At 40.3% G+C, this 21783-nt stretch overlaps 1 protein-coding gene across 1 annotated transcript; it reads right to left on the minus strand.

Moving 5' to 3' along the window:
* Positions 1–2421: 2421 nt before the first annotated feature.
* On the minus strand, positions 2422–19919 carry LOC122666660 (coronatine-insensitive protein 1-like). The gene is made up of 3 exons (XM_043862702.1): positions 19339–19919; positions 3632–4103; positions 2422–3534 (listed from the first exon to the last, which is right to left on the minus strand). Exons 1-3 carry the CDS (start codon positions 19821–19823, stop codon positions 2716–2718), a joined length of 1776 nt encoding a protein of 591 aa, XP_043718637.1. The 5' UTR covers positions 19824–19919; the 3' UTR covers positions 2422–2715.
* Between the last annotated feature and the right edge of the window lie 1864 nt (positions 19920–21783).

Below are 21783 nucleotides of genomic sequence, written 5' to 3' on the forward strand. Positions count from 1 at the left end.
AAAGACGAGTTTTCTTTAAACCACAATGAATTGGTGAATGGGAATCCATACATTAGGGGGCTTCAGATGCATGTGTGTCGGGGGTATCAGAAGGGTATTTTGGAGAACATACTAAAACCTTGTAAGGGTTTGTAAACCCTAGGATCATCGTTTTCCTTTTCTTTCTGCTTCAATAGTCAATCCCTAAGCACGGTTAACAGAAGAATGTGAGGACTTGAAAGTGAAAGTGGAACTGAACTGAGTTGTTCTAATGGAGCTGGTAGATTGATGATTTATTTGACCAGTAACAAAGAAGCCCAGATAAGATATTACTAAGTTGGTGGAGCAACGGAGAGCATTGCCTGAGCTGAATCATGAAGTATGAACCAGAGTTTTCAGTTTAAGGTTCAAGCTTCAAAGGCAAAGCTATACAAGTTTCGAGGAAAGTGAGAGATCAGGGTTCTTGACAAATGACTCCATCTTTTGATCAAGTAAAGTTCAGGGTTTCGGAAATTCTCCGGTTATATTATTGAAGGAGAGATCAAGAGTAGCATTGGTAGGGATCCTCTTTGAAACGTTCATTGGATCACTCCACCGAAGTTAGTGGCATTCCCCTGGTTAACGATAGTTTCCCGCATCTCTTCTTTCCCCCTTAAATATTCAGTAATAATCGGTTATGTATGTCATAGTAATAATCGATTGTGTATGTCATAGTTGATTGTCACCGATCCTACAATTGGTATTTGTATCAGAGTGGATTTCTCATAAAAAATCTTAACAAGTTCAAATATGATATCTACTTTAAGGAACAGAGAAAATCAGTGTGTGACTTGTCCACCTTTCTTCGATGTCACTTCGATGTCACAAATTATAGCTATTGAAAGAATATGGTCCATCACGAGATGAGTGTTCAGTCTTCCGACTTCTTCAACAGAATGAGTGAATACTAGACAGGAAGAAGGAGACTCTTCAAGAGTTAAGTCTACTGTCAGAAAAAAAAGGTGGGATTTATCTTCCAACATTGTGACAACTGCAACACGAAACGACCAAAGACATACATGGAAAGACAGATTCCAGCGAAGCGATAGTTATGTTTAAGTACACTTGTCAACCTCACACTCACCGTATTGAACTCCACCATTGAGATTGCAAACATGACATCTCTCAACCACCTCAACTTCTCCAACGATGTCCTCTCTGGTAAGCTAACTGAGGAAATCCCCAAAAGATTTCCAGAGTTGGAGGTCTGGGTCATCTATATCAACAATTTCTCTGGCAGTCTACCAATCCAGATCGTCAAGCTCAGGCGGTCATGGAGACTGCAACAGAGTTTGCATTAGTTGCTGATCGGTGATGGAGAATGAAAAAAATCACAATTTCTTATCCAAATCTCCTGATTGATGACGGTTAATGTCATGGTCTTTCAATGGTGAAGAAAATTCTAGGCTGAGGCGGCAGCAGCAGCTTTTCCTAATTTTTTTATCACAGGAAATCATAGTTTGTTGGCTTCGTGTAATTGAGAGAAGCCCATTTTTTGATAAGAAAGATGAGATCTGAATCACAAAGAAATCCTTAACTAAAACAAAAAAATCACAAAGAAATTTCAATAGCAGTCGCTATGAGCATGGTTTCAGGAAGCAAGATCAGTTCACTTATTAGGACCCAACTTAAGATCTCAATGGAGACGAAGGTGGATTGAATACAGCATCAACAGCTTCTCCATCAACCCCCTTCTTTTTTATTTCAAAGAAACTGATACCACAAAAAGCTTTTAGAATGGAAACCTCCAACATGCTATACTGAAGTTGCATCGTTGCCACTAAGTCTGAACATGCCAAAGACCCTCATAAAGGATTGTAATACAAATCAAGGGCAACAGGAAAATACCTAATGTCGTGGTTCAGTCAATCGCCATTTGTGGTTTTCACACAAAGGTGAATTTTCCCCATAGCAGGTCAACCTAACCAAAACAAAATGGAAAGAGAATCGAACAAGAGAATATTTCAACAATCAACTCCATTCACTCAACAAAGATTTTCAGTATTCTTCATTTGCCATTAACAGATTGGAATACTCTTCTAGAAAGATTAAAAAAAATGTCATGTTCTTTCCTCATTCGATCCCACCGAGAGAGGGGGACGGGGAGGATCAGCTAAAGACGAAGAATGAAAATGTAAGATATGGGTCAACATGATGCAGACACTCCACATAGATGCACCGTAACCATTGACTTAATCCTGCCCCACTCTTTACCCGCAATAATCCAAAAAATGGCTCACTCCATATGGATGCTTCTGTTTCAAGATCATGGCTACAAAACAAGAAATGTAAAGTCACTCACTCTCATCTACCAGCTGATGTTTCTTTCACTAGCCCGAGGCAAATGCAAAAGCTACAAAAGCAAGTTAAACGCAACCACTGTAATCTTCTCAGATCAATTTGTAAGTTCCAGAATTTTTCCTTGCAACTGAAAAACAGAAATATCTCAAATCAACCAACAGCAGCAAAGAGGAAGGACCAGGAGAAGTGGCAGGGGTGGGGGCACGAATTGTGGCCAGTATTTCACATGACTGCAAGCTGTTTCAGAGTACTGTATAGCACAAACTTATTACAGGAGAGAGGGCTATTGAGGGCTATTGAAGGATAGGAAACAATACACAGAAGATCTATGGACAGGGCACCTTAAAGTGCATGTGAATGGTGCAAGAGCAAAATCTGGAGAAGATATTCACAGTTTCATGAATTGATCATGGCAGATGGCTCCAGTGGGATGACAGTTTCTGGATAGTCATTTCTCTGCCCGACAAGGGAGTAGTAAGCAAGAATGTGGGGTGGATGCTCAGTGACTACTTCGTTCCCAAGTTCATCAGTAACAACCACTGCTCTAGGAGGAATTAATTCGATGTTCCAGAAGGGGCGAACCATGGCCAAGAGGTCACTACCTGTTGCAGATGCACGATAACCTTGCACCCACAAGTATCTCAGTGAGGTCAGCTGCATTACAGCAAGAGCCAATGCACGTTCACTGAAGCAACAACCCCTTATTTCCAGCTTCTGCAGATTAGGACAGCCTCTTGAGAACTCCAAAAGACCTCCATCAGATTCTCCCACGTAACCCAGAAGCATCCACCTCACATTATGGCTGTACCGCCCTATATAACCAAGACCAACATCGGTCAAACCTCCAGCTCGTAGATAGAGGGCAAACCTCCTAAGCTTCTCACAACCTCTCAACAGAGCTTGGACTCCATTGTCGAGTGGCAAATCTGTGATCCTTTCTTCGTGGTCGAGCAACACTAAACGGAAGTCTGAGAGGTTTTTGCAGAATGTACCAATGGATTCCAAGGAAGCATTGGTTATATCGGACACATAAACAGCCAGGTATTCAAGTTCAATGCAGCCCTGTGCTAAAGCAGATAATCCTCTCTGTGAAACTATACCTTGTTCATCCTCCATTCCTGGTTCATCTGCACCGCGCTCAATTCTAAGCCTTTTTAATCTCTTGCAGCTCTGAGCAATAACTTCTAAACCTCTATCTCCAATGACATTTCTTGCCTACCCACAAGGAATAGACAAAAGTTCCCCAATTAACTATACAAGAAAAGATAATAATAGAAATGCTGAAAGGACAAAAACAGTTTCCAGGTCATACCTCGAGAATTTCTAAATTGGGGCATTGCTGAATCAACTGACAATGGTCCTCTGTATCAAGCATGACATATAGGAGATCCAGCTTCTTGAGTTGAGATGCAAATGGGAATATTATGGACATCTCATTCCTCCCTAAGTAGCTTAGACCCAAGCGACATAATCTAGGAGGGAATGAGATGACAGAGTACTTCGACGGGTTATCATTGAAAGAACCCCCACCAAACTCCTCTAATGCAGCCGCAGCATGGAAAAAACTGACTAGCTCCAAGATCTCACAATCACTGACTTTTATAGAGACCAAGGAGCGGCAGTTTCTAGCTATTAAATCAAGGTCTTGGATACTGACTTTATTGAGATCCGTAATATAGAAGTTTAAAGTCTCGAGAACTGTGTTGCTTAGAGCAAGCTCATGGAGCCATTGACCATCTTTCTCCTCTAAAAAGCTCTCTTCCAAAAACAATGTTCTTAGACATCTGAAAAAATTACATAAATGAATGAATAGTTCATTCACAAAAATGACACAGGTCAATGAAGAAATCAACAAGCAATATTCAAGCTTACACCTACTGATAGAATCCAAACATGTAAGTCACACACACACACACAGAAGCTCATTATAGTTAGTGGTAGTGCCTTCCAGTTCAAACATGTCAAAAACATCAAGTCATACTGTAAAGTGAAAGCATAAAATGGACAATCATAATCAATGATTTGAACAGTAAAATAGCTTCTTGTGCAGTAAACCAATATATAACATGCACAGCAGTTCCGCCTCAAGATTCTACCATAAAACGTGTCTGATCAGATCATGCACAATTGCAGTTACACAACTATCTAATTATTACAGCATACAAAATACAGGATATTCAATAAAAAGTAACTGATGCATAGAACTGGGGGGGAAAATAGAACATTCTTCAGAAAGATTCATTAAAAGATTACCAAATGCCAGATCCCTATTTTCTTTTTTAAAAAAGGAGTATCCCTAATAAATTGGTCAAAAAAATAGAATATATTACAAATAAGCAAAAGAAAAATATCATAGGACTAACCACAGCTAGAAAACCATGACCAAGACTTGTAATGGTGCATATAAAAGAAAATCCAACATTCTTCAGAAAGACTCACCAAAAGATTTCCCAAGCCAACCCCCTCCCACTTTTATAAAATGTGAGATCCCCCCCCCCCCCCCCCCCCCCCCCCCCACAGGAAAAAGCAAAAGTACAAACACCCAGCCAAGCCCAGCCCAAGGCCACTTATCCCAAACCCTAACCCAGGCTAAGAATCTCAACGACACCCGAATCTGTCCAGGCTTACCCCAGCTATGAAGGTGAGATTCAAACCCAGGCTTGGGATTGGCAGCCCACAAGCTTCACCATTGCAATGCACAAGCACCTTATGTAAATTGGGTCCGGACTGGACTGGGCTGAACCCAGGCCACAACCGACCACAAGCTGGGATTCTCCCAGGCTGAAAATCCCAGACCAAGCCCAGAAAAAATCAGGGCCAAGCTCTGGTTTATTGGGCTTAATAAACCAAAACATTGAAGGTTCTTGTTCCTTTATATCCTTTATATCTTGGTTTCCTTAGAACCCACAAAAAGATGAAGGTGGGGCACGAAATAGAGTGTGATTACTGAGTGAATCAACTGTATTTGATCTTAGGGTGCGAAGGAACTACGGTACCAGGTTGTGAAGTGAAGTGGGGACAAAATGGAGTTTATGTTTACCATGCACTACAAATCTTTTGGTCATTGCCTTCTTACTATGTCTGCTTCCAAGATTTATTCTTTATTCATTTGTAATAGCTTCTAATTCTTTCCTTTGACTGGTCAAATTAATCTGAGCAAAGCAGTTATCTGCAAGATAGACCGACCTACTTTCCTATTTCTGCACAAAGTACAGGTACATGGATCTTTATTATATGCTACTGAGTGGTCAAATTGGAAGAGAGCACTTTTCATTTTTTTTCTCCATCAGACTGTCTGAAACCCTTGAAATTTGACAAATTTTTGAAAAATAAAATCAAGATTTCAAGAAAATTTGGAACTCAGCTCAAAGGTGAAATTTAATATCATGACGACATACACTTCATCGAAAATATAAACGCATGACTTAAGTACACATTGTATGTGCATACCACGCTTCCACTTGCAACTTGCAATGAAGGGAAATTAGTGCAGGTAATGATACAAAATAGTGGAACAAAGAAACATCATTAAATTTGATGGTCAAGTTTGTTTCAAGAGAAATACCACTTATAAGGGAACACCCCATAATATACTTGACGAAGGTCAGTTCACAAAACAGCAGGTAATGGGCTCCCAAATAATAAGAGCAAGTCAGGAAGGACCTAGGCTACGTTCTAGATCTGAAACATGAGGTTCTGAATCTGGTCCCAAAATCGTAATGGAATTCAAATGAAGGCAAGATGTGAAATATGACAACTGTATAAGAAGCTATAAAGATGGTCGATAGAATGCTAATATAATTGGGAATGAAATGAATCATGAAGTGGTAAACAATAAACTGAATAACTGCAGAAAACCGAACCTACCACCCAACCGACTTCTTAATGCATACAGTAATTTGTTAAGTGACAAGACAAACAATTGTATAACTTAATTGCAAGAAATTGAGCACAAACTGACCAGAAATATTGGTTGAACAGTGGCAGAAAATCATAAAAACAAAGTAGGATAATTAGGGATAAGAAGAACAGGAAAGAAGAGAAAACTCAGGTTGGGTCATTAAACTGTGAGGAGGATACACTGTTTCTCTTAAACCATAATCTTTTCCAACATTTAAAAAAAAAAGTTTAACTACATGGATAACGAAAAAGAAGAGAAGAAGATCCACTATAAAATGCTTTTCTACTGATAAAAAAAAAAGGAAAACTCCTCTTAAAACAAAATAGTGCTTTACCCACAACCAAAAAATAAAAAAAATAGTGCTTTTGTTCTAAAACTCCCTCACTAAACTACATCTTTCTTCTTTAAAATTCTTTAATTAATGATGAGAAGAAGGCGCTCTATATTGTACACGCCAGATGAAACTATCACATATTAAAAGGGCAAAAGTTAAAAATTAAGGTGGAAAATGTACATATAAAGAGAATTTTTTTATTTTTTTATTTTTTGGTAAATATAAAGAGAATTTTTGTTTGAAATTAAGTAGGATATTCAAAAAGAAGTTGACCAATTCTCAGCCAAGGATAAGGTGAAAAGACTAGAACAAGAATAGCATCATGATCTGTCTAGGCTTCAGGAGACGAGTAGCACACACCTAGACTTAAGAGTGGTTGGGAAGAGACACATAGAAGGATTCTACACGTATGGCAAACCCAACATTCCTGAAAGGATCTGCAGAAAGGAAATGAGTATTAGGAGTAACAGAGTATGACTCCAAAATTTTATTTGTTTACTTCTTTAACTTTTTTATAGGGCGGGCCTTGGTGCAACGGTAAACATTGCTCCATTGTGACCAAGTGGTCACAGGTTCAAGTCTGGAAACAGTCTCTCTGTGAAAGCAGGGGTAAGGCTGCGTACATTATGACCCTCCTCAGACCCCGCAATGACGGGATCCTTATGCACTGGGTACGCTCTTTATTTATTTAACCTTTTTATTCTCCGCTTCAACATCATATGGTGCAATCCTAGCCTCTGGTGATATCTGTGAAGCTGGACCAGAGTTATGATGATTGCCAGATTAAAACTGCATAGAGGAACTAAGGAGAAGATGACAAGAGCAATCCAAGAAGGGACAAAGAAGAGGATGCTCTGCAACCATAAATGGGGGGAATGAGAACCCAAGCTTCATCTGGTGTAGAACAAAGAAAGGAAAACAAAAGTAAAGTAAAAAATGAACACAAATTTTTTAGAAATAAAATAAGCACCCAAATTTTTTTTTTAAATTAGAAATAAAATAAAGCCGAGAAATCTGCATGCAACAACAGAAGTAGAAATGGAATTTATTGATAAAATTCTGCTTTTCTTTATTTCTTTATTATTATTTTTTTTACCAGTGGAGAAATTCAAAGGTTTTTTTTGTTTTTTTGCCAATGCATCGCTCAAGTATAACCCAACCTTCATTCCAATTTTACTCTCTCTAAAACTCAGGCTCTTAGAATATCTTTTTTAAGTATTTTTGACATGTTTGAAAGACAACACTTTAACAACCCCATGGTGCGGATGAAATAAGACAAGGACAAGAAGAACCACAACACAAATCATGACATCATGTTTCAGCATTCCACCACCCCGTCTAATCTAATTTATTATCACCAATGACATTAGGAAACAGGAACTACTTAATGAAGACAAAACACAGAAGTGGGCGTATTTTAGTGAAATAAGTCCTAGATTGGGTTAATAAATGCTGAGCCTTTGGTCCAATGGATTTCTCTTTGTAATAGGCTTATAGGCCACTTTAATGGGCCTCAATTATGAGTTGGAGGTAGGAACACGGGATTTACTTTATTAGTTCGTCTAGTTAGAGTCATATTCTTTTTTTTAAAATTGCTATTAAACTGTTTTAATTGGGCTGGATTAGGACTCTATGAGTCCTACCCTGTTTTAAGCTACTTTCCTTTATTTTAGGCTGAGTTATAGTAGTAGTAGTACTATTGGCTGGAGGAATCTATGCTGCACACATTCATGATTTCAAAATCCGATGTTTCTATTGATTTCTCAGAATCTTAATGTCAGTCTAATTGCTGAATTCTGAATTTCTGACATGATTTCTGAAATCTGTTTTATGGTTCATTTTGGACTTCTATTACTGATATTCCTGCATAACTGGTCGTTCTAATACATTTGATCTTGATTGCCTATTTTATGAGATTGAGTTTTGGTTTTGTTACTGTGTTCTTGAGAATCCTATCTTCAGTAGGAAATAAGAACCTCCCAAATCCCAGAATCAGACCATTGGATTAACCTGAGATTTTAGTATTCTATTTGTCCCTACTAAATATACCTTCAACCAGAGTTTGAACTTTGAAGCCTAAAAAAATTGCTGATTTGAATTTATTGAAATTCTCCCTAATCTGGTTTCTAAACCATCACTGCAATTCTGGTTTCATAAGATTTCTAAACCTAGTAACCTTAGGCTTCCAGGAACCCACCACTACTCTTGAACTCATGCATTGGATCGGCCACTGCCTATCCTAAATCCAATCTTGAGCTGTCGGAGGCGAACTGGTAAAGGATTGGTTGAGTGTGGGCACAACAGGAGGTTTACCGGCCTGGTCAACCATTCTAGGAGGGATCACCACCAGACCTTGGATTGGGCTCCATCAATCCGAAGTTGACTTGGGCAATATATGTGATATAACCCAATACATAAATCCATGCCCCACACCCACTACATAAGAAATGACATCTAGAGGAAAAGGTACTTAGATGGACCTCAAAACAGACGTTATACCAACATTGAAAACCAAATGGTTCTGAAGGGTAGACAAGGGAAAAAAAGGAAAGTTGAAGAGCCAGATCCAGTCACACATACAGCAGGCTTTTAAAAGTTCTTGGCTCAGTGGAGGTGAGAGGAGGGGAACAGTGGGCGAGCCTTGGCGCAACAGTTAAGTTATGCTATTGCAACCTATTGGTTGCAGCTTCAAAACTTGCAAAGGCCTCTCCTGCGAAGCAGGGGGTAAGGCTGCATACATCTTCTCCTCCCAGACCCTGCAATAGCCTAAACCCCGTTCTTCTCCAAAAATTCCACCCAATACCAATCAGAAAACTAAGAAAGAAATCGATATTATCTGCCAAAGCTAAGGAGGTCCTGTTCTAGGGCTTCTTTTCAAATTTCATTGAGTTCCAACTTCCTTTGACCTATTTTTTTTCATCTCTCTTCTTTGGGTTCTACTAAAATATCACGATTTTTTTTTTCAAATTCCATAACCATAAATGGAAGGGAAATTGAGTCATGGTTACCATTATTCCTAGTCAAGAATTGTAGGTTTAACCACTAAAAATCAGGTTCTCACTTCTCACTGCATTATCAAGGAAATAAGGCATAGAATAACAAGAATAGATTCTTAGCCCTTCCTTCCACTGAGTGAAATACTTTAATGACCAGAGATATCAAAACATCATCTGAAACCAGAAACTACACATACCCACTGAGAAGAAATGACTAAATCCTCCCTGGCAAGGCTTGTAAATGGAGCTTTACAAAGAAATAGCAAAGACACCATGAGTCTTTCACTACATAGATGGTCTTTAACAGGGAAACTAGAATTAATAACAAGCAAAATTTTCTATTACAGTGTAATCACATGCCTCCGGTGGTTCAAAAGAGATGTAGCCAGGCCTTTCTTTCATAGAGCATGCAATTCTATAAAAATAGCAAAAGCCACACTTCATATGTGGCCTACTGTAAAGAAAATGATAACAAAGCCTGCTTCATAGATGATAGAAACCCCCCCCCCACTCCCAAAAAAAAAAAACACACAAAACCAAATTATAAGAAAAGTAGTCATGCCAACTGAGATGGATGATAAAGACACGGAAACATATGGGCATCAGCAAGCCAGAATAAGCTTACTATAATTTATAATTATTAGGGAGAATTCCATGTACCCCCCTAGTACTTGCGCGAATGTCATGCCACCCCTATGATTTGAAAAAACTACATGTACCACCCCCACTTGTATGCAGTAATATCAGGTTGGTCCACTCCATTAGTTGATTCCTGTTAAGTGATGACATCGTCAGGTTAAATTTTACTAAATGGCCAAACTACCCATGAAGAAGGGCAAACTTACCATTTTACTCTTTATGTAAAATCCCCAAATCGCAGGGGATACAATTTGCAAACCCTTTCTTCTCAAACGAAGACATACCGGCGACCTCTGTTCTCCTAGTTTCAGCTGAAATCCAATTCCTGTTTTCTTATTTTTCCTCCATCTTATCGGTATAATCAGAAACTTAATATAGGACATTCAATGTTTTCCCCCTTCTTATTTTTTTCTTCTTCTTGAAAATTCCTTAGAAAATGAACTGGGTTTGACATACACGGATTGCATTCATTGTACTTCCTAGTGTAGACTGACAGAGAGGTTCTTCCAAGTTTCCATTTTTAGCAGAGGAGTTAAGATTGATACACAAATGAATCTCTGGCAGCAGGATTTAAATATCTAACCCAAACCCCCTTCTCTCTCACTCTGCTTCTTCTTCTTCTTATTCTGGCTAGAGTAATTGATCGACAGAGAGAGAGAGAAGGATGAGTTCTGCAAACTTGGGTTCATTGGTTCAAAGCTGCTCGATATCTAACCATGCAAGCATATCCATATTACCAACTTGCTCGATGATTAACCCCTGGAGGAGGAATCCCATGCCTCTCTAATTTCCCATAGCACAACGACCCTTTACATCTTCTTCCTCCTCCATCTTTGCGGCTCATGTCGCCAAGGAAGACGAGAGGCTGAAAATAGGTGAAAGCCCCGAGATGGATACAGGCTTCGATTTTAATGCCCATATGCTTCAGAAGGGAGCTTCCGTTAATCAAGCTCTTGTAGGTGCTGTCTCCCTCAGGGACCCTGTGAAGATCAATGTTTCAGCATGTTGCAGAGAATGGATTTTTCTTCTTCTTATACCCCCCACCCCAAAAAAGAGGAAGAAGAGAGAGAGAAGACCATTGCAAAGAATAGTTGCAGAGAATCTCATGGATGAAGTGCAAAGAGTACTTAGTTTCAGGGGTATATTTGTACTTAGACACTTACTTATGTATTTTATGTGCTATTTGTATTAGGCTAAGGGCCTGAGTGTAATTAGATATTCTTCTCAATATAAGGTTGTTTGTCTCAAGTTGAGAGACATAACAGATTACACCAAATCGTGTTTGAACTTTGGCTCCCTCGGAGCTTTTCTCCTCTCTTCTCTTTCTCCTCTAAAACCTAACATGGTATCAGAGCACTTTCTTCTTGGAGTTTGAAGGTTGTGTGGAAGGCTGGAGTGAGCTGCAATCCCCTTGTTCTTGCTGGTTTGCGAAGGAAACCTTGGGGTATCTTCACCAAGCTTCTCCTTCCTTGTTTGACAACCAAATAGGGAGCAACCAAATGCCCTAGCATCGTTTGGAAGTCTTCTTCCCTATCATTTGATCCTCTCAAGTCTGCTGGTAGCATCAGAGGAGAGAATCTGAGTTTCGGCCAGATAGTTTTTCTCCCAGTTCCGCCAGACTGATCTCTTGGAGTGGTCCAGCTCTTAGTGTGAGCTTTGTTTGCTGCTTCCTTTGGGCCATACAGCATCGTTTTTGGGTAAGGAAGACTTACCCTTGTTGCTCCGCTGCTGTTTGCTGCTTCGTTTGGGTTTTACAAGCCTTTTTTCAGTTTTTCTGGTCTCTGTTTTTGCCTGTTTTTACTGCTGTGTTCAAGGAGCAGTGGGCGTGGTTGAAATACTGTTGTTTGGACTTATTAAGCATTTGATTTGAGTTAAATATGGGTGACAAAAATGAGGAAACAGCCTTGCCTTTGTCTGTAGACCCACTTGCTGCATCATCCTCTGTCCCTTCATATGAGAACACTAATATGCAGCTTCCCATTGTCAAGTTGGACAATACCAATTACCTAGATTGGTCTCGATCCATGAAACTGATCCTTAGGTGTAAGGGAAAGATGGGGTACATAAATGGCAGCATCAAGGCACCTCTTCCTACCGAGCAAGGGTATTCCAAATGGGACACTGAGAACTCACTGGTGATGGCCTGGCTTCTTTTCTCAATGAAGCCCGAGATTGGACGGAGGTTTATGGGTAAAGAGACTGCCAAAGATATTTGGAACAGTGTAGCCCGTATCTTTGATCGTGTTGGAGACTCTACAAAGGTGTACCAACTTCTCCAACAGATTGTTAGCCTACGCCAGGGTGATAGAAGCATCTCTGACTACTATTGTCTTATTGTGGGCCTGTGGGAGGAGTATGATCACTATAGAGACCTTCAGTTGTGTCCTGATGATGAAGTAAAGGTACACAGGTTGTTTGAGAAGGAGAGGGTACTATTTCTTCTTGGTGGCCTGAATCCTGAATTTGAGCCTCTAAGGGTACAAATCCTTGGCCGACCTAGTCTTCCCTCACTGGAGGAGGTGTGTGGATATCTACAGAGTGAGGAAACCCGTAGGGGTGCCATGGAGACTAGTATCAACACCACTATTGAGCGCCCTGCTCTTGTTTCTTCCATCCCTCAGGACTCCACTAAGGGAGCTGATAAGGGGGCTGCTAAGGGGTCTTCGAAGAGCCGATTCTTATGTGACCATTGTGGTAAAACTGGACATACGAAGGACTTCTGTTGGGATCTCCATGGGAAGCCCCCACCTGGTTCCACTGGGGGACTGAAGGGACAGCGGAAGAAGGGGCCTAAGGCTCATGTTGGGGTCATTGAAGCGATTCATCCTCTCTTTCCCGGTGACATTCTTGCCTTACGCCGGGTTGTAGCCCACGGACAGTTCACTGCAGCTCCTACTTCTCTTGCACTACGAGGCCTCTTCCTCCTCCGGCATCACACCTTGGGTTATTGACTCGGCGCCACGGATCATATTTGGTAGGTCCCAATTTGTATAATTCCTACTCTGTTTGTTCTGGGAAAGATAAGGTAAAAATTGCCGATGGTACATTCTCTTCCATCTCTGGTAAGGGAGATATCCAGGTTACACCTTGCTTACCCCTGAAGTCTGTTTTTCATGTTCCCAACTTTGCTACTAACCTTCTTACCGTTAGCCAATTAACTAAATCTTTGAATTGCTTTGTCACCTTCTTTCCTACCCATTGTCTTTTTCAGGATTTGGTGACAAGGAAGGTGATTGGCAGTGGTTATGAAGCTAATGGCTTATATGTTTTGGAAACTGGTGCTTCCTCTGTTGTACAACCTCAATCCTATGTTTGTGGGTTAGAAGGTGGACGTACTCAAGAGGATATTTTGCTTTGGCATCGTCGGTTGGGACACCTTTCTTTTTCTGTTATGAGGAAACAGTTACCTCAATTGTTTACTTCCTTTCCAGTCTCTCATGTTTTTCATTGTGAACCTTGTCTATTTGCCAAAAGTTGTAAAACAGTTTATACATCCAATGGTAATAGATCTACTTCACCTTTTCATCTTATACATACTGCTGTTTGGGGGCCTTCCCCTGTTACCTCTTTGCGTGGCTTCCGCTACTTTGTCTCTTTTATTGATGATTATTCTCGGGTTACTTGGGTGTACTTGTTGAAACATAAAAGTGATGTCCATGTTGCATTTACAAATTTCTATGAGTTAGTGTATACCCAATTTCAAACCCGGATCCAAATTATTCGTTCTAACAAAGGTGGGGAGTATATGTATAGTGGTTTGGAAACCTTTTTTTCTGACCATGGCATTATTCATCAGGTGGCCTGTGTTGATACCCCACAACAAAGTGGGGAGGCTGAAAGAAAAAATCGCCACCTTCTTGAAGTGGCTAGGTTCCTTTGGTTTACCATGCATGTTCCCAAAACTTTTTGGTCTGATGCCCTACTCACTGTTGTCTTTCTTATTAATCGCATGCCGTCTAGTGTCTTACAATTTCAAGTTCCTCTTGATGTCCTACCCTCACGGTCTTCTTCATTCTCTCTCCCTCCAAAGGTGTTTGGTTGTATTTGTTATGTACATGTTAGCAAATCTGCCCGCACTAAATTAGATCCTAAGGCTCTGAAGTGCATCTTTCTCGGGTATTCCTCCACCTCCAAAGGATATAAATGCTATCATCCTCCCACTCGTCGGTGGCTTCTCTCCAGAGATGTCCGTTTCTTTGAAACCATACCTTTTTTTCAGTCACCTCTTCAGGGGGAGTATTGATCGCTTGGTGGTGGTATTGCAGGTGCAGAGGTTCCCGAGTCTGTCTCACTTCCTATCTCCTATCCTGTTCCTATTTCACCTTTTCAGATTGACAAGGGAAAAAGAAGTTCTGTTGAGGGGGAGCCTTGTAGAGAGAATGTAGTTGAGGGGGAGCATCCTTGTGTACAGGGGAACAGAGAACAAGGGGAGCTACTGGTGTATATGAAGGAAAGGAGAAATCCTGCTTCATGGCTGCCTATAAAGAAGACCTGCCAAAATCCTTCTTCATCACCTCATCCTGAGTCTCCATCCATCGAGACAGGTATACCTTCTTCTACTCCTATATCCTCAAACTTGGACCTTCCTATTGCCCACCGTAAGGGAACTCGGGCATGTACTAATCCCATTGCCAAGTTTGTTTCCTATGATTCTATTTCCCTTACAGGTATAGCCTTCTCTGTGGCTATCTCCTCCATATCTATTCCCAAGAATGTAGTAGAGGCTATGGCAGATCTAAAATGGAGAGAAGCAATGAACACAGAGATGTTGGCACTTTAGAAGAATCATACTTGAGACCTTGTTGAGCTCCCTAAAGGAAGAGTCCCTGTTGGGTGCAGATGGGTATTCACAGTCAAGTTCAAGTCTGATGGTACCGTGGAGAGATATAAGGCAAGACTTGTCGCTAAGGGTTATACACAGGTGTATGGCATTGACTTTCAGGAAAACTTTGCTCCAGTGGCCAAGCACAACTCCATCCGGGTACTTCTCTCAATGGCAACAAATCTTGATTGGCCTTTGTACCAACTGGATGTGAATAATGCATTCTTACATGGTGACCTAGAAGAAGAAGTGTATATGCATCCTCCTCCTAGATTCAAGCATACTGGTAACAGTGGGAAAGTGTGTCGTCTTAGGAAGGCTCTTTATGGACTCAAACAGTCTCCTAAGGCTTGGTTTGAGAGATTTAGACAAGCTCTCCTGCAAAACGGATATACTCAAAGTCAAGCTGATCACACATTGTTTATACAAAGGAAGGACAGCACTATTACGGCTCTCATTGTTTATGTTGATGACATTGTGGTCATGGGAAATAGTGAAGCCGAAATCTCAAAGCTTAAACTTTACTTGTCTCGACAGTTTGAGATCAAGGACGTCGGTCCATTGAAGTATTTCCTGGGGATTGAGGTTTCTAGATCCAAGCAAGGGATCAATGTTTGTCAAAGGAAGTTTGTTCTTGATCTCCTTACAGAGACAGGCTACTTGGGATGTAAACCAGTCTCCTCCCCCATTGAGCAGAATCACAGACTAGGGGAAGATTGTGGTGAACCGCTTGTGGATGCTGAAAAATACCAGAGATTAGTAGGCAAGTTAATCTACCTTTCCCTCATCAGACCTGACATTACCTATGTTGTGGGAGTGGTGAGTCAGTTTATGCATGGACCCAAGGTGGGACATCTTGATGCAGTTTACAGGATCCTCAGGTATTTGAAGTCATGTCCTGGAAAGGGTCTTCTCTTTTCTAGGAATGGTAACTTGAGAATTGAAGTATATACAGATGCAAATTGGGCCGGGTCTATTTCTGATAGAAGGTCCACCTCCGGATACTGTACATTTGTTGGGGGAAACTTAGTCACCTGGAGAAGCAAGAAGCAACTTGTGGTAGCTAGGTCAATCTTTGAACGAGAATTTAGGGCCATGGCTCATGGTGTGTGTGAAATCTTGTGGTTGAAGAAACTTGTCCAAGAATTGGGGTTTGAGGCACGAGAACCTATGAGTCTATCTTTGTGACAACAAGGCAGCCATAAGTATTGCACATAATCCGGTCCAACATGACCGGACAAAGCTTGTTGAGGTTGACAGGCACTTCATCAAGGAGAAAATAGAGTCTAAGACTATTTGTACCCCTTTTGTGAAGACAACTAAACAAGTGGCAGACATATTCACCAAAGGACTTAGTTCTCATCACTTCAGTTTTATGTTAGACAAGCTGGGTATGTATGACATATACCACCCAGCTTGAGGGGGAGTGTTAAGAGTACTTAGTTTCAGGGGTATATTTGTACTTAGACACTTACTTATGTATTTTATGTGCTATTTGTATTAAGCTAAGGGCCTGAGTGTAATTAAATATTCTTCTCCATATAAGGTTGTTTGTCTCAAGTTGAGAGACATAACAGATTACACCAAATCGTGTTTGAACTTTGCCTCCCTTGGAGCTTTTCTCCTCTCTTCTCTTTCTCCTCTAAAACCTAACATGAAGAAGAAAAAAAGAGGATTACCGGAAGTTTTAAGGGCAACATGTTTCAGCATGTTGCAGAGAATGGATCTTTCTTCTTCTTATACCCCCCACCCCAAAAAAGAGGAAAAAGAGAGAGAGAGAGAAGACCATTGCAAAGAATAGTTGCAAAGAATCTCATGGATGAAGAAGAAAAAAATGAGGATTACCGGAAGTTTTTAGGGTTTTCAACATGTTCTGGTGTCATCTTTAGTGTCTTTTGCCGACTCTGGATTCATCACCACTGCACAACGAGTGTCCCATTTCACCTCCGCTCTCCAACTTGGGTTACATAAGATTGGGAGGAACTACAGTGATGAAAATCAGCAGAGGCAGCAAAAGAGTCAACAACACCGGCACCAGACGCCATCTAAAGAGTCTCAAGGCCTCCCATCCGTTCAAAGCACACCACCGGAATTCAAGGAGAAAGAAGAATCTCCATTGGATAAACATCTCCAGGTTTTGCAAAGGATGGGTGGACGGTGGTTTAGTGGTGTTCTAAGAAGAAAAGGAGGAAGAGGAGGAAGAAGAAGAGGGTAGAATCGTCAATTAGATGGATTATATGAAGGGATATAACAGGGTTAAAAGGATCTTTTCGTTTCTTTTTCTTTTTTAAGTTTAGGTTAACACCATTAGTTCCAGGGAACGGCTGTAGTTTTTTCAAATCATGGGGGTGGCATGACATTCGCGCAAGTACTAGGCGGGGTACAAGAAATTTTCCCTAATTATTATATCTTTCAGTCCTGCAAATTTTTATAGAAATTCTAATACATACAAACTTTCTTATGGAAAAGCATGATAGGATGTACACATTTTCAGATATTTCCTCAGCCAAAAAAAAAGTATTGCTTGGAGTGAAGAGAAAACTAATATGATACAAAAATAAAGCATGCAAGTTTCAAAACAGTATCTAGTGTCAGTATTTGTCTCATATAGTCTTAACAGATGCACAGTAAACATGTTAAGTTATCCTGGTATCATGGCTTGTCAAGCATGACCAAGAACTTCAGAAGGGCAGACAGGCATGCACCCCAAGATTTAAAAACTCGGAATCGGGTATGGGATTGGTCTCCATTGATTCCAATTCGAATTGTCGGGGATCAGCCAGGAATCGGCTATAATTGGCCAGTCTCATTCGGAATCAGCTGGACTCGGCCTTACCTTGGTCAGACACAGTGAGCGAAGAATTGGAGTTAATCGGGATTGACCTCAGTCGATTCCGAGTGGAATTGGCCATTCCGATAAGATTTTTTAAACCCTATACATCCCCCCAGCAACTAAACGATTCAGGAGAAAAGGGGAAAGATTATAGAACTAAATAACAACCATAGTTCACCTCCAAAAACTGTTATGAATTTCTGTCCAAATTAATATGAAACTCCTTGAATCTCTACCCTGTAAAAAGCTTTTAAGAGAAGCAATCCATACTCAACTAGTCAGATGCAAAGCATTGGATTGTTATGGAACCTTCCATTGGTATAGCGACACACTGTCAAAAGCAATGGTTCATAATTTATCAAAGCCAGAGACAAGAAAACCCAGATCTCCAAATAATTGTTCAACAGGAAATCATGAAATCTTTTAGTTAATACCATTAAGATCACCAGAAAGCCCTTCCAATCCAAGGCTCAGGTCCATAAAGAGAACCAAGTCTTTATTTCCAAGTTTCACGCAGTAAATAAATGTTATCAGTCCTGATATAGAAATAAAATTCGAAACAAAGAATATTGCAAAATGTAAAAGCATACAGAGAGAAGGGAGAAGGGGGAGGTAAAACAATACACCTCAGCTCAAATAAGCCTGATCCCAATTAAATGGGGTCAAGCCACACAAGTCCCAATTCACGATTCAACTACTTCAGCAAAAAGACGCAAACTAAACTTTAGTCAGATCAGCATTTTCTCTCTTTAAGGCAAGAGATTGGTAATGTATTATTAGCCAGAAATGTTTTTTCATCATCCATGATTGCCTGAGACAGCCTTCGTAGAGTATCTACCATCCATCTAAAGTTACACTCTAGACATTAGCTACATGGTTAGAAAGTACTGAGCAGTTTCTCCTCTTTTTTCCTCCTTTTTTGTGTTAAGAATAAGAGCAGTGCCAATTTATTTCTTTCTCAAATAATTCAAAGAAGAAATAATTATACTTTCGTAAAAAAAATAAGAGAAGAAAAGAACCCCTTTTCAAGTAAAATATTTATAAAAATAATTCAAAGAAAGTTCAGCTCAAATAATTCAAGAAACTCAAGAGCAGGTCTCTTCAAATATCTGAGGGTAAAATAAAATAACGCATTATCCAAAGCGTTTAACTAATTAAATTTTCTTTCTTCTGCTTGAAGATTATTTAACCTGTTACTCCTTCAGTCACAGTTAATTTCTACACAGGACGGCTTATATTTAAAACAGAAGGGAGGGGGGAGTTCCTCAACAGAACTAACAAATCCATGAAATAGACACATCCAGTGTTACGAAGACCTCGTAACAGTTGCTCCCAGTGTTTCTTGAATTCAGAAGCATCTATTCCTAAAACAAACTTTAAAAAAAGAACAAAAAAATACTGAGCAAGCCCTTGAAGATGAGTGAGGTAAGTAGGAGGAGGATTATAATCTAAACCAAGAATTAGAAAAGACTCAAGCTTGGGGAGAAAAAGGACCTGCAGTGGCGTGCAATATGCAGAAGGCCATCCGTAGAAAATCCAGAACACTTATCAAGTTTGAGCACCTGGAGCGTATGACCGCGAGATCGAGCAAGAAGCTCCAGATCCGCGTCCGTAACAATCATTCGCCGGAAATGAAGTGACTTTAAACAATTAAAAGACTCAGCGATTTCTTTGATCCATGGACCAACATATCCTCCCCAATCTTCAGGAATGAGATTAAACATCGCAGCCCTAGGTTTTCCCTTCAGTTTCAGTGACTCGAGACCCCGAAACCTTCGTGTGAGACGCTCTGGGCTTGTTGTGTAACAAAGAGCTATAGTAATATGCTTCCGTGTCAAAGCATCGATCTCATACCATTTACGGCAAACCAGAGAAACAGCATCACGGTCACGAGGATCATGGATGTAGGCCATAACGCGCTCCAGAGCCACATCAGATATGCCAAAGCTCATCATTCTGTTTAGGTTTCGGTTCGCCATAGCTTAAACCTTGCTCCAAAGGGGATGCGATGCGGTCTTGCGGGAAAGAGGAACTCCCAAAAGAAAATTGAAAATAAAAGAAAATGGAAATCTAACTTTAAAAGGCAAGCTTTTTTAGCAGAAAATTTGCAAATTTAAACAAACCGCAAAAATAACTGTGACAATCTTCAAACCGACTAGTTAAGCCCTGAAATTTATTACGGTACTAACATGGTTTAGTAGCAGAAAATAGAACAAAAGACAGTTGTTTTCCCCTCTATAAAGAAAGAAATTAGTTTAGAAAACAATCCCTTAACTAAAATAAAACAAATTTAAAATAAATTTTAAAAAAAAACACTTTAAATCAGCAACGACAAAGAACCAATCAATCGGAAATGCCAAAAACTGACCGGATCCTGCAGCATCTATGTCAATGTTTCAGTTGAAGAGCTTCAAATCTCCATTTTTCGAAGTAAAAATCGCCCAGCAGTACATCAAACGCTTATAGGCCGATAGACGCGTAAACACAGTAAAAGCTTCCGTATTCAACCAAAAAAGTAAAAGCTTCCGTAACACCACAGATGCACAACTATCCAACACGTAACCCTAACTGATCAAACAGAGTATGAACTATGAGCCAATCTGCAGTAGGTTTTACAACCATAGAAAAAGCTTCTAACATGGCAACCGATCGATCAGCCATTAAATGAAGCTACGAATCTAGTTACCGAAAGCTACAGGTACCTCCACACACCCTTAACAGCTGAAAATAACAGTAAATCCACAACAGCAGCAGCAGCAACTGACCAGATCGAATGGATCCACCATTAAAGCAACCTCAGGGCCATACTTTCCCCCAGGTAATGCTTCTTTAAGACACAGAAAGGAAAACAGAGCCAACGGCTCTGCCACCCATCGAATCTAGTCATCTACCATCAATGGATTTCCAGAAGTTTCAAAACCTCGGATCGAGATCAACAGTCAACGGCAGATATTGAAACTTGTAACCGATCCAATCTACAGCTTTGCCTCACCCCTTTAAACAAAGAAGTGGTCCCTTCAAAGGTTTTGGATTCTTGTCCATGTTGGCTCCACTTCTTTTGGCCAGGAGATGTGATGATTTTTATTTATTTATTTAATTTTTTCTCTAAAATAAAAAATCTTTATTCCCATTTTAATTAATTATTTATATTTGTTGAGGGATTAGATTAGTGGTGCCAAAGCGAGAGCTTCTAGGGCAAAGAACGGTCGAGAATCAATCCACTCTGTAATGGGTCCCATAATACCATAATAAGCGTGATGGTAACGCACCCTTATCTATATTATCTTTACTCTTTAGTCTAAATATTTGACTTTTTCTTATGAACGGCATCATTCGAATTAAGATTCCATTTTTATTTTCTACGCAGAAATCCCCTGCTGCGGAGTGCGGAACTGCGGGATAGGCACGCGCATTCATAGCAGTAGTATAAATAACCCCCGATCAAGTGGAAGGAGAAAGCATCTTTTGGGACAGGGCACACTTTCAAATCCCATCTATTATTATTCCCCCCCCCCCCCCCCAATTGGCTGTTTTTTCTACTTCCCCCACTGGTTGGCCGGCAGTTATGATCAAGCGGAGCTTAAAGACGACAGCTGTATCACAACAGTGGGCAACACCACAGCATCATTCGTAGTAGTAGGGTCCACTAGTATAGATTAATGACGTGGAATTTATTGTAAGAATATCTCTGACTTTCCGATAATATATTTCTCTTTTTCTTTTAAATAAATTAATTGAAGAGATTCGAGAGAGACGACGTCATGTATAACGTCTTGACCTAACGGTTGAGATCTCGCCCAAATCCTACGGTGAATAATCATCCCTGATGAGGGGTGTGTGTGTACTCGTCAACACAACTAATGCCCTTGCCAGTTGGTGACACAGGTATCAAGAGGTCATGGGATCGACTTTCCTCCTAAAATGATATTAAATATCATT

This window comes from Telopea speciosissima, chromosome 1, assembly GCF_018873765.1.
Source record: "Telopea speciosissima isolate NSW1024214 ecotype Mountain lineage chromosome 1, Tspe_v1, whole genome shotgun sequence".
Classification (NCBI taxonomy): Eukaryota; Viridiplantae; Streptophyta; class Magnoliopsida; order Proteales; family Proteaceae; genus Telopea; species Telopea speciosissima.

Coding starts and splice junctions, on each gene's coding strand:
- LOC122666660 (XM_043862702.1), bottom strand. CDS start 19,823: ATGGCGAACCGAAACCTAAACAGAATGATGAGCTTTGGCATATCTGAT. Junction 4,104..19,338: donor CATATTGCACGCCACTGCAG/GTCCTTTTTCTC, acceptor TAATTTTTTCAG/ATGTCTAAGAACATTGTTTT. Junction 3,535..3,631: donor CCAATTTAGAAATTCTCGAG/GTATGACCTGGA, acceptor CCTTGTGGGTAG/GCAAGAAATGTCATTGGAGA.